The sequence below is a fragment of the Typopeltis vanoorti genome, chromosome 21 (genome assembly GCF_054136105.1).
Source record: "Typopeltis vanoorti isolate ZY-2024b chromosome 21, IOZ_Tvanoo_1.0, whole genome shotgun sequence".
Lineage (NCBI taxonomy): Eukaryota > Metazoa > Arthropoda > Arachnida > Uropygi > Thelyphonidae > Typopeltis > Typopeltis vanoorti.
The window spans coordinates 101,694,240-101,708,416 of record NC_143569.1 but is presented as its reverse complement, the minus strand read 5'-3'; the positions used below and the strand labels follow the sequence as shown (position 1 = coordinate 101,708,416).

General features: G+C 34.9%; 1 protein-coding gene across 1 annotated transcript in view; it reads right to left on the bottom strand.

Moving 5' to 3' along the window:
• The window catches only part of LOC150095155 (solute carrier family 35 member D2-like protein), a 173,193-nt gene that overhangs the window by 30,683 nt on the left and 128,333 nt on the right, over nt 1–14,177 (bottom strand). The window contains exon 9 of the mRNA XM_090411219.1: nt 9,042–9,188. Coding sequence (XP_090267345.1) covers nt 9,042–9,188 — 147 coding nt within the window. The remainder of the gene's footprint in view (nt 1–9,041; nt 9,189–14,177) is intronic.

Below are 14,177 nucleotides of genomic sequence, written 5' to 3'. Positions count from 1 at the left end.
TTTTTTTTTTTTTTTTTTTTTTTTTTTTTATCACTGTGCTGTCATCGCTGCTAGTTTCATTTAGCAATTTTTGAAAGTAATTTCCATACTTCAAGGATATCATTTTCTCCAGTTTTCATATCACCCTTATCATCTCTAATTCCTTTTACAGCACTCTTTCCTCCATTTCTGAGCTTCTTCAACAACTTCCAGAATATTTTGCCACCTTCTTGATATTTATTTTCTATGTTCTTATCAAAGTCTTCCCGTGACTTTTGTTTAGCTAGTTTTACGCAGTGTTTAGCTTTCTTACATTTGTCTCTGTATTCTCTAAGAGCACAAGTTAACTTATTTGACAGGAACTTTTGATATGCTTTCTTCTTTTCCTTCACTACCTGTGTCCACCAAGGAGTTCTGATTTTTCTATCCTTGCAGACAACCTCACCACATGCCTCTCTGGCTGAATCAATCAGAGTTTTCTTCAGATCTTCCACTGAATCTCCAAGGTTTGGTTCCAGTTCTCAAACTCTTATTTTTTCTTGAATAACATTTGTATATTTCAGTCTACAGTTCACATCTGAGAGCTGCTCAAGTTTTATTCAGTTTAAAACTTTCATACATGTTCTTCTTTTCAATATGAAATTCAATTTTATCCTGCTCAAGACTAAAATGGTGATCACTTCCAATTTCAAATCCTCTGTACATTGTAGTGTCCTGCACCAGAGAAAATATCACTATCAACAATAACATAGTCAATGAGACTTTTCTTATTCCTTGCGTCTTCTCTCCATGTGAATTTGTGCACATTTTTATGTTTGAACATGGGGTTAGTATTAACTAATCCATGTCCTGAGCAGAAATCCAACAAATATTTGCCATTATTATTAGCTTTGCTCTTTTCTCCAAATTTCCCCAAAATATTTTTGTATGTGTGATAATCATTTCCTACTCTGCTATTTAGATCCCCAACAAGGACCAACTTCTCATTTTTCATTGTATCAGTTGCCTCAAAAGCCTCAAAAAATTTCTTCACTTAAGTTAGCTGTAGTTATGGAGACCATTGAAAATATTTTCCCCATCTATTTATAAAGAATTTCTTTTAAGTTTCTACAAAGTCCTAGAAACAGTCCATTCATAATGCAAAATGCAAACTAAATGTTTTTGTATATATATTTACATCTCACTGAACTACAAACTGCTAAAAAGAAAAAAAAAATTCTTCTCCTTATTTTCTTCTATTCTTCAACAGAAAGTTTTATGCAACACAATACCTTCATGTGATATATCACAAATGACAAACAAGTTTCCAGGAAACTATTATCAGATCAAATACAATATAATTAATTGAATATTATACTGAAATGTTTAAGCATGTTGGAGAGGTTTCCATGCAATATTTATATTAAAAAAATTAAGATATACATTTCTTATTTCAAACCTATGTAAACCCAAACAAGTTTATGGAAGTTGAAAACTAAAGTTTAGTATTAATACCAAGAAGAGTTAACACCACAGCAACCTGCCCTGATGTTTGTTCTATAATGACCAAAAACTGGAATGACCATATTGGGTATAAGTATTTCTAGGGAGGGCTACTCTCATTGTTTAAGCAATCTGTCGATGAAATAAAATGGAATATTACCAAATATGACATTAACAAGGATTATGGCAAACTCCTGGAAAATTCTAAAGTCAATCAAGAACACCCCAAAGAAGAAAACTCTCCATACAAACCTTGAATTTACTAAAAGAAGAGAAGAGAACTGAAAGATAAACCAAACTCACAACTTCATTATAAAATTATTTGCAAAGTATTAAGAAAGAAGAAGATCCAAAAGATTATTAAAACCTACAGGGAAAAAACACTAACAAATGCTGCTGAATCTAAAAAAGAGTATAAAAAGAGTTGAAAGAAAATTAACTATGAAAAGGCGGCCAATCCCAACAGCAATATTAGATTAAGATGGAAGAAGACACACAAACAGAACAGAAATGGAAAAGATAGTACAAGACTTCTACAATGACTTTTTTGCATCAAAATATCCTTTTGAACCAAAATTTTATATACACAATACACCAAAATGCCATACGAAATAGAATATGCACTCAAAAACATGAAACTAAATACAGCTCCTGCCATCAGTCAGATGAAAATTGAGGATATTCAACAAGGAGGACCACAATGTTATAATGCTCTGGCCAAAAGATTTACTTGGTACCTAAAAGAAGGAAAAATATCAAACTGGAAGACATCAGAATCAATTCTTCTCTTCAAAAAAAAAGGCAACACAGAAGACATCAAGAATTACTGTCCTATATGTCTGCTATCATATATATAAGTTGATGACAAAAATATTACAAACAGAATCAAAACTACCCTTCAAGAAAATAATAGTAAAGAACAAGCAGGATTCAAAAACGTTATTCTACAAGAGATCACACACAAGTAGTCACCCAACTTAGTGAACAATGCAAAGAATACCAGATCCCTCTTTGCTTTCTATTTATCGACTTTAAAAAAGCCTTCAACAACATAAAATATAAAACAGTTTTAGAGACACTACTAGAACAAGGCATCAATCCAGTCTACATCAATCTAATTAAAGAAATTAACACTGGCAGCTCTACACAAATAACCTTATTTGATGACCCTATAACTATCACCATAAACCAAAGTGTGAAACAAGATGTCATATCACCAAACCTCTTTACATGTACAGGTAACCCTCGTATAACGCGGATTTTAGGTTCCATAGAAATGCCGTGATATGTAAATCACGTTATGCGAGACTCAGATCACATAGAAAAAGGAGGGATATATTCTGAAATCTTTTTTTTTTTTAAATTAAAGAAACAACAACAACATATCCAATAAAAAATATTTTTATTTAATTCAGGTAATTCATGTAAGTTAAGAAAACATAAACTATGAAACAAAATACATAGTATAAACTTAAAAATATAAAGTGTACGTAAAATTCATTGCTTATAATGCTGTTACATCACCACTTTCATGGCTTTGTTTTATTTTATACTAGTTTTCCTTATTTAGATCAAATTTGCTTTTACCCTAATTACTCTCAAGATCTAAACCTAAATTTTGCCTTCAGTACACGATATAGAAAGCCTGTGCTCAGTAGAAGTGGCATTTGCACTTTACGGCACTTGACCGCATGAAGAAAGGATTTGGTGGTTCAAATCTAGTCACCAACTAGAGGAAATTTTTCTAAGCCTTTTTTCGACTGGTTCTCGAGTTAGTCGATCTCTGGCAGGGACTAGCGGGTTTTTTCTCCCGGAAAATCGGGTTTTTCGTCCTGTAAACTCAAGAAAATCGACCATCAAACCCACACTATTTTTAGACATTAAAAAAAATAAATAAATAAAATAAAAATATTGTGTTAGGGATCACGAGATGGCGGCACTATCTTGCTGCCTTCTTCACTGTGTACCGATGAATCAGTGATAGCATTGGGCCAGCTATCTCTCTGATTGGCTACCAGTGGAGATTGAACTGCTCACTCAGTCTCCAAAAAATTAGATAGGGTAAACGGCCCTGCCTACTCCCTATATTTGGCCGATTTTTAGATTAATCGCGTATATCAATTACTTGGACAAAGGGTTTACCTTTTGTTATGGACAAAATCCTTTGTGATTACTATCTGAGAATGTTTCCCGATCAGATAGTGGCAAATTTATTTGTTACGCTGCACCAGCCAATATCTTTAGGTTAGAAGGAATTCTTAACCAGGGAAATTCTCTCGGATAACATACAGAGGTGAAGAATCTAACACTTATTCTTAGTACTGAAATTCTCAATATCAACTATGTTTAATATAATTTCCAATCGTGGCTTTTAAACATCTATTCTACTCAACTTAGGTTCCGTTTTTGTGAGTGGTAATTTGAATTCATTCTCAGGCTACAAAATCATAAAGGTCAGGTACAAAACATAAAGTACATTTATTGAGATCTTAAAGTTATACATTTACATTCATGCACTCAAATCAATTTCATGTCATTCTAAAGTAAAGAACTAATTAAACCAACTAAAACATGAATGGATACAATCATTAGCTCCTTTTATAAGATTAAGCATTAAATCACACAATGTACAAGTCTTAAATTTCATCCATTCAGTTCTCTTCTAAATTACATTAGTTATTCACATAAATTACCTGTCACAAATCATTTATAAACTTTCTCTAACAAAATGCTCAGTGGAATTAAGTCACTACTATCATCAATAATCACCTAAGAGTTCTATACTACATTTTCCTTGCTCACTAACTATATAACATTTCTTCACTCTAAGTGGGAAAGGAATAACAAAATTCTGTACGTTACCAGCTCTTGGGAAGTTTAACAGATCCATCACTTAATTCACGTTTTCGTCTTACACAGCCTGATCCTTCTTTCTTGAATTGGGGTCAGAACATCTTCGCTAGGCCTTTATCCACATGGTTACTCATAGAGGTCATCCTACTTGGCTTCACTGAACGTCTGACGATATACCCACATCTGTCTGGCTCTAATGCTGCTTCTCCTCATCAGAGCTGCCGGTTCAGCTATTCCATCCCGAGAAAATAGCTGGTCAGGGTGCTGGAACTTCGGGTGCCGACATCTAACATCTCAAGACGATACGGAATCCACCAGGAGGCGAGAGAGAGAGAGAGGCCCAACATCCAACCACATAAAACGCCCAAAAAGGTCAGGAGAACAAGACAAAAAGCCTTGAGAGAGGGGAGCAAACCCTTTTTATTCTGCATCCTTGCTGCCCTCTTTACTGCCTCCTTCCGCACGGCACTCGTCTCCTTTGTCCGCGAGATGATCCAGTATACTGCATCTCCTTGTGTGGTGTCTTCCAGGAAAACGAACTAGCGCCACTTTCCATGTAAATGCTTATGCCTCAAGCCAAATGTTCGCTCACAAACTTTGGACTTTTGTTTTGTTACATCTTGATAAACATTTCATTTCATATAGAATACCCTTTTATAGTTACATTTTACAAACTAGAAATCTTTACTTAAATTTTAATAAACAAGTTTTCTTATATAATACTACATTCAAAGGTATTTATAGCCCTATTTACAATCCTTTTGTTTGCTTAAGTACAAGTTTTTCCTTGCTGATATGTTAGACTTGTTAAATCTTGAATGAATTAAATTTTCAATAAATTCTCCCATTCAAGATCTAACAATGAATAAAATGATTAGGCAAAATAAAATAAAGTGCATAATTTAATCGTCATCACTGTCTTCAAAACGAACATTCCGTAGATGTTCTTTGTTTACGAGTAGCAGGATGTCCAAGAGATTTCATCACTTGAAATCTCTTGGACATCATTTGTATTATTCTCATTGCATATTTTGGCTGGTTTAAATATCAAGAAGTCAGTAATAAGATCTTGCTTACCACTATGCTGCAACTTTTTATTAAGTTCATAAAATGGAACTAAACAAATATCCAACTGTCTCATGAATTTTCCAGAGCACTCCACTGAGAGATCATTATCCGTAAAATAACTTCCTAACTTTCTTGCCAAGTCCAATCCTTCTGCTGATTTCTTTAAACTGAATTCTTTAACGGATTCATCACAATCAAAATCTTCGGCAGAACTTTGCCTGCCATTTGGTTCGATGTCATCTGTTAATTGTACTGGTTCCTCCTAATTTAAATCTATTTCCCCATCAATTAATTTGCTAATTTTGTTTTCAACCATATCGCAAAAGCCCTCTATGTGGTCATTACTATTAAAATAAAATTTTTACATAATTCCAAGCACCTAGCATATACTTTCTCAGGCAAGCTGAGCAGAAAGATGCCACAATAGTTGCTGCAATCTCTCTGGTCTCCCTTCTTGAAGACTGGTATTATTATGCCTATCTGCCATTGCTTTGGTGCTCGCCCAGATATCCAAGCAGCCTGACACACTCGAGTCAACCAAAGAACACAGTCTCGATTGAAGGCTTTTAGCATTTCGGGCGGAATTTCATCATCACCAACAGCCTTGCTGATTTTAGCGATTTTATTGCTAAATGGACCTCTTCTGCTGTGAGACTAGTCATCGTCCGATCTGCACCTCTTGGATGTTCACAACTGCTGGACCACCTGAGTTAAGAAGGCTCTTAAAGTATTCCCTCCATCTGTGATGAATATCCTTCTCGGTTGTTAAAAGTGCACCATCAGAAGCTTAATTGCCCTTGCTGTGCATGATTTCCTCCCTCCCAGGTGGTGGATGGTCTGCCAGAATAATTTGTTTGCATTTGCATAGGCTGAGTCCAATCTTTCTCCAAAGGATTCCCAAGCCTTCTGCTTTGCTGTCTTTACTGCCTCGGCAGCAGCTTTTCGTGCCTCAGCGTACCGGAAACGCTCTCAGGTGACCTGAACCTAAGCCATATTAGGTAGGCCTCCTTTTTTGCCCAGACAGCTTTTTGGACCTCTTAGTTCCACCAAGGTGTCCTTTTCTCACTGCCCCGTCGCCACACCAAGCTGCTTTCTGCCTCAGTGACACCTCACTGTCACTTCAGTGAGGTGTCACTGCCTCATCCACAGAGGCAGTGACAGCAGTTTTAAACAGCTCCCACTCCTCCTCAACATCTGCAGTATGCTTCGGAATCTCTTTGAACCTGGAGGAAATGTCATCTGCAAAATTCTTCCTCACAGCCTCATTTTCCAATGCCTCCCATTTCATGCAGTATAGCTGCTTAGGCCTACCAGCATTGATGGTAGCATCTGGTTTCTGAAGACGTAGAGTGCAGACAACAAGGTGGTGGTCAGTTGACAGTTCTGTCCCTCTCCTCACACGAATGTCTAGCTCTGAGGAAAATAGGTCTGTTTTTCAATCCGTCCCTGTACCAGGTATATTTATGGACTTCTTGGTGCTGGAAGAAGGTATTCATTATGAACAAGCTGTTAGTACAGCAGAAGTCCAATAATTTCAACCCATTCGCATTAAGGTCAGGATTCCTCCCAACAACACCCCTCCACATCTGGTAAAAAATCAGTGATAAAAAATAAAATATGATAAGATAAAGGATTAGTACAATTTGTAGACCGTGTTTTTATCAAAATCGCATTGTATAAGTACCACATTGAACAAGGGTTACTACAATTTGTAAACCGAGTTATATCGAAACCGTGTTGTATAAGTACCACGTTATAAGAGGGTTACCTGTACTCTGAAAGCACTTTAAGAAAAATTGATAGAGAGCTTCTCCAAATATTAATGTTTCTAGACGATATAACATAGCTCAAGACCCTCTGCAACTTGAAACAATGCTTGCTTCATCAAGTCCAGGATGCCTGTAATAAAACAGGACTAAAAGTTCAGACTGACAAAACAAAATAGATGAGACACAAATACCCATACCATCCAACTAAATAATTTCCCCATAGAAAGTGTAGAATCCTACACATATTGATCAAACAATAAACATGGACAATGATATTTCTGAAGAAATATCAAAAAGAAAGAGTTGTGTGTCCCTCCTTTAATCGTATCAAATTCATAATCACAGATCCTAAACTAGATATCAAAATAAGAGCTAGCATATTCAAGAGTTGTGTCCTACCATCTTCAATCCATGCCTGTGAAGCTTGAAGCACCAAACAAAAAGAATTTAGTCTACAAATCATCCAGCATGCTATAGAAAGAAGAATCTTAAGGATAAGTGAAAAAGACCACATCACAAATACAACTATCAGAAAATTAACCAGAGTAAAAGAAGTAGTGAAAACCATATATACAACAAGGCACAATGGGCAGGTCATATTGCAAGACTCAAAGAAAACAGGTGGACCTACTATGTCACAAACGGGTATCCAAGATCAACCAAGAGAAAACTCAGTAGACTCCAACTAGATGAGAAGACTTTCTAACCATAGTGATAGGAAACAAATGGAGAAGAATGACCCAAGATCACCATCATTGGAAACCTTGTGATCTGCATTCATGGAGACACCCAGAATGAAACAAAAACAACAAATCCATCAAGGTAAATACTCTCATTACATTACAAGAGATGACATTCCACATTATCTGGGGAGATATAAATTCCACAAATATCTCCTGGCAGCAGAATTTTGTACTATTTTTTATCTTCTGTAAATAAAATCCCCATGTTCCAGAGTATATATATGTATACTTACACCAAGTTTGGTTGAATTACATCCAATACATTTTTTGCTACAGGGCTCCAAACACCCCATTTTTAATTATGGCTACCTTGTATATGGAATAAGAGAAATTAGTGAAAATACTAAAATAGCTGTATAATACTAAAAAATACTAAAATAGCAAGACAGTTCAAACCAATTTTAACTTATGGATCTCAGAGTTGGGTTAGATATAAAACAGTTCATCAAAGACTAGAGGCTACAGTATGAGCATTCTGAGAAAAATTAGAAAGTGAACATATGACATGGTTGATTCATAAATTACATGATCTGCAAATAAGAAAAGAAAAACCAGTTGGATTTTGAACATAATCTCATTATTAAGGAAGATGGACTTGAGAAAAATCAACATTTAAAAAAAGAAAATCAAATATAATAAAAGTTAAAAATAGCTGTTGCATTAGGAAAGCAATATGGACATTAAATGAATATAATAAATATAAATGATAGAATGGGATGGAGAGAGAAATTTTTACTCAAAGATGATAAAAAATGAAGAGATTCTCAGTTGGAAGCTTTGATGTGAGTATACATAAGGGTCACTTTTGAGATAAAAAGAGTCAAAAAATAGTGTGCAACTGAGATGAGTAACGATTAAGTAAAACTGAGATGAAAAAGAAGCTGATATTTGAGTTTCTTATACAAAAAGTAGGTGTGGTTTTGCAGACTAGCTGGAAATGACGATCATAGAGGTTACATTTATGAAGTGAACCTGGAATGCTTTAAGAAGTTTTCCTTTATCTACACATAATCTGTTTCTCTTTGTTTGCTTTTCATGGTTATTATTTAAGTTCAGTTAGAACTAGGAGTATTAATAATTTAATTTACCACCTTAAATTAAGTACTGATAACTATAATAAAAATAAGATCTCACATTTGAAACTTACTTTTAAACATCCTACAACAGTGGTTGTCAAAGGAGAATTATGTGCTGTACATAATATCGTAGAATACATTAGAATAAATCCCATTAAACAGGAAAGTAAAAAGGCCCCAACAAATATTACATCAGTCCATCCTGTGTACAAAAATGCCTGAAAAAAAAAACATTTCTTATACCATTTCTATGAATCATTATACTGAATGCAGCTGAATTATCTCATGTATATAAATTAATTAAGGAAAGTTAAATTCAAAACATTATAAAAAAAACTAAATACAAAACTAATCAATTTATTTAATTTTAAAATGTTATTATGATTTTAATAAAATCATAACTGACAGTTTAGTTTAATATATCAAAATAAATAACAAATGGAAAGGGTATAATTAATACATTAATAAAGGTAATATATTAATAAGGGGTGCTTAAGGGTCAAAGCTGTATAACTGAGAGGAGACCTCCACATAGCCTTTAAGGAATACGGAGAACCGACAAGGGCTTCTGACCTAATGTCCAATCCTCACCTTCTCATGGTGCACCGTGTTGGGTATCTACTTGGATACTGAACGAACGAGGATGGGATGGCAATTTGGGATTTCGCTGACCAAATTGTATTCTTATCGATTAAACCAAAATAAAAAATGATGGTACAACATGACAAAATTTCATGCCAGCTGGGGCATCGTCCGGATAAACAAGGCCCCCGTTTGTTTTCGCCAGGGCGAAAACAACGGGGGCCTTGTTTAACCGGGGCGAACAGCGAAAAGTCAGCTACTGGAACAAATCTGAAATCTGAAAACAAACCCCAACTCAACATCACCAGAGTTAAAGATCGGTACTATCAACGTAAGAAGCCTGAATGGCAAAGAAATAGAGCTGAAACAAAAAAGACCAAAACTGGTGAGATCTTTCTGAGCAATAAATACAAAATGTTATATTCAGGCAATGACAATCAAGGAAAAGAAGGAGTAGCCATAGTATTCAACACAAAATACGAGGCTAATCTTCTTGAATGGCAGTCAGTCTCAAGTAGAGTAATGTGGACAAATATGAGAATGGGGAACTGACAATGAGACTTATTTGTGCCTATGGTCTCACAGAAGGTTCTGCTAAGGTAGAAGTGGAGAAATTTTTTGATGCTTTAGAAATAGCAACTGACACAATGAAAAATGAAAAGTTGGTCCTTGTTGGGGATCTAAATAGCAGAGTAGGAAATGATTGTGAGACATACAAAAATATTTTGGGAAAATTTGGAGAAAAGAGCAAAGCTAATAATAATGGCAAATATCTGTTGGATTTCTGCTCAGGACATGGACTGGTTATTACTAACATCATGTTCCAACATAAAAATGTGCACAAATTCACATGGAGAGAAGAGGCTAGGAATAAGAAAAGTCTCATTGACTATGTTATTGTTGATAGTGATGATGTTTTCTCCCTGGTGCAGGACACCAGAGTGTACAGAGGATTTGAAATTGGAAGTGATCACTATTTAGTCTTGAGCAGGATAAAATTGAATTTCATATTGAAAAGAATGACATGTAAGAAAGTTTTAAAGCGAATAAAAGTTGAGCAGCTCTCAGATGTGAACTGTAGACTAAAATACACAAAGATTATTGAAGAAAAAATGAAAGAGTTTGAGAACAGGAACCAAACCTTGGAGATTCAGTGGCAAACTCTGAAGAAAACATTGATTGATTCAGCCAGAGAGGCATGTGGTGAGGTTGTCTGCAAGGATAGAAAAATCAGAACTCCCTGGTGGACACAGGAAGTTAAAGAGGCAGTGAAGGAAAAGAAGAAAGCATATCAAAAGTTCCTGTGAAATAAGTCAGCTTGCGCTCTTAGAGAATATAGAGACAAATGCAAGAATGCTAAACACTGTGTAAAACTAGCTAAACAAAAGTCATGGGAGGATTTTGGCAAGAATATAGAAAATAAATATCAAGAAGGTGGCAAAATATTTTGGAGGTTGTTGAAGAAGCTTAGGAATGGAGGAAAGAGTGCTGTAAAAGGAGTTAGAGATGATAAAGGTCACATAAAAACTGGAATAAAAGATATCCTTGAAGTATGGAGTAATTACTTTGAAAAACTGCTAAATGAAACAAGCAGTGATGACAGCACAGTGGTAAAAAACACTGACCAGGCATGCAGGCAGGAATACATATCCATACTTGAAGTAGAAAAAGCCATCAAAGGCTTGAAATGTGGAAAGGCAGCAGGAATAGATGATATTCGACCAGAAATGCTGAAGTATGGTGGTATAAAAGTCTTACAGTGGCTGCACTGCATAGTTCAGAAAGCCTGGACAGAGGAACGAATTCCCGATGATTGGAGTAGAGCTCTCATAGTACCCATATATAAAAAGGGAAATAAAACTGAATGTGAGAATTACAGAGGTATTTCCCTACTGAGTGTTCCTGGCAAAATCTATACAAGTATACTTGAGAAACGGTTGAGAAGAATTGTGGAAGAAAAGCTTGGTGAAGAACAAATTGGATTCAGGCCAAACAGAGGCTGTCAGGATCAGATCTTCACTTTACGACAAATAGTCGAGAAAGCATGGGAATATAACAAAGATTTGTATTTAAGTTTTGTCGATTTGGAAAAGGCATATGATAAGGTGCCAAGAGAGAAGCTATTCAATACACTGCAGTTATATGGTGTCAATGGGGCATTATATCAAGCAATACTTAGTCTTTATTTGAGTTGTAAGTCAACAGTTAGAATTGAAGGAAGTACAGGAAGATATTTTAATGTTAAATCTGGTGTGAGACAAGGATGTACATTATCCCCTCTGTTATTCATTATTTATATGGATCACATTATGAAGGAAAGTGGTATTAAACATGATATCAAAATTGGAGATGTTAATGTCAGCTCTTTGCTTTATGCAGATGATGTTATACTTCTAAATAAATCTGCTACAAGTCTGCAAGATTCTCTGACTAAATTGAATAGCTGTTGTAATAGATATGGTATGAAGGTCAGCAAGAAAAAGACAAAGACAATGAAAATAGGCAGAATCATTGAAAATGTTAACTGTGTTGTGAATGGAGAACCTGTGGAACAAATAAAACATTTCAGCTACTTAGGCACGATTTTTACTGAATATGGTAAAATTAAATATAGAAATAGACAACAGAATCAGCAAAGCTGGTATGGTGGGAAGTCAATTGAATAAATTCATATGGAATAAGAGAGAAATTAGTCGCAACACTAAATTAGCTGTATACAAGACAGTGCTCAAACCAGTTTTAACTTATGGATCTGAGAGCTGGGTCAGAAGTAAAACACTTGACCAAACACTAGAGACCGCAGATATGAGAGTCCTGAGAAAGATTATAGGCGTGAACAGATTCAATTAATGGCAATATCATATTAAAAACGAAGATATTAGGAAAGAACTTGACATTGTCTGCATCCAGGAATGCATTAGCAGAGCTAATCTGAGGTGGTATGGTCACCTAAACAGAATGGGCGAGGAAAGATTAGCAAAACAAGTGTTCTCTGCCAGGTTGGCAGCAAAACGACCCAGAGGAATACCAAGATATAGGTGGATTGATACGGTACAAAGTGCCTTAGACGATAGAAATATAAGATCTGATAATGTTGGAGTCTTGACAAGTAACAGACTGATTTGGAGGGAAATTGTAGATAGGAAGTTAGTAATGATATAATTTTTTCATGTAGTACTATTATATCCTGTACACTCCTTGTGGGTACATGGCAGGAATTTGATGATGATATATTAATAAATAGATTTGTTTTTAAAAGTTGCGACAGTTTACTAACTGCAGCCCAGGTTGGCCAAGTGGTTAGTGCATCTGCTCCTCTCCAGCCAAACGGCTGCACGCTCGAACCCTTAAAATAAACTGTCATAACTGACAGTTTATTTTAATTTTAATATATAAAATAAATAAAAAATAACAAATGGAGAAAATGGAATAATTAATAAATGTAACGCATTACACCTTTCCATTTCCGTAAGAGACTAACTAATTCACCTTTATTTGAAAAGCCATCATAAACATTTCTTGCAATTGTATAAGGGATTTTAAACCATATTTTTTTCAGCCTAAAAGGCAGCCTGTTGCATTATCTTTGTGACAGCGCTATAGAGGCACTAACAACAGGAATACAACTTCTACTGCGAAAAGTATAGTGAGAATGTCCCAAAGAGCTTTAGTGGATGCAGAAAAGTCTCTAAGGATGGTCCAGAAATATATTTATATCTGATTCTTGCCAAAATAATCAATTATTATACCTATGTTTGATGTTTTCACTTAATTTGTTAACAACTCAATATATGCATCTCTAAACTCAGCAAATTTTACTGTCATGCTCTTATGGTCAGCATAGCTACATTGACATGGTAATCCTATAGCAATGCCATACCAAATACATGGGATGTGAATTATCATATAAAGATGAAAAAGATATAGATATTAAAATATCAAATTTTGTTAAAATAAATGTAACAATAAAAAATATATTTAAGCCCTTCCTGGTAGAAAAACACATCAGAATCAGAAAAACACATTATATATTTATGTTCTGTCTAAACCAACTTTATTATATGGAAGTGAAACATGGACAATAGAAATGGAAGGATGAAAAACAAATTCAAACAGTAGAAATGAAATTAAAAAACAGCTGAATATATCAAATGCGACAATGAAACAAATGTATAAATTATACATTCTCCAAATATAAACCCAATAAATTATTATATAAGGAAAGATAAACAAAAATGAATAGAACATCTAAATCAAATGTACAATAGCAGACTGCCCAAACTACTATGCAGATATAAAATAAATGGAAAGAGAAAAAATTGGAAGACCAAAAAAGCAATGGCATGAGACTGAAAAAGGACACTTGGCCTATATTTCATGATAGGAAGAAGAAGCTGCAGTAACCAATTAGTGTAAATGATTTATAGTTCTGCCTGTCATTCCTCTTACTCTTTGAGAAACTCTTTTGTTCTTGTCAATGCAGTGACCAATTAGTGTAAATGGTTTATAGTTCTGCCTCATTCCTTTTACTCTTTGGGAAACTCTTTTGTTCTTGCAGATTTTACTTTTTTTTTTATTTATTGTTTGACAGGAATTCCCTCTCCATCCCGATAAGTGGTTATCAC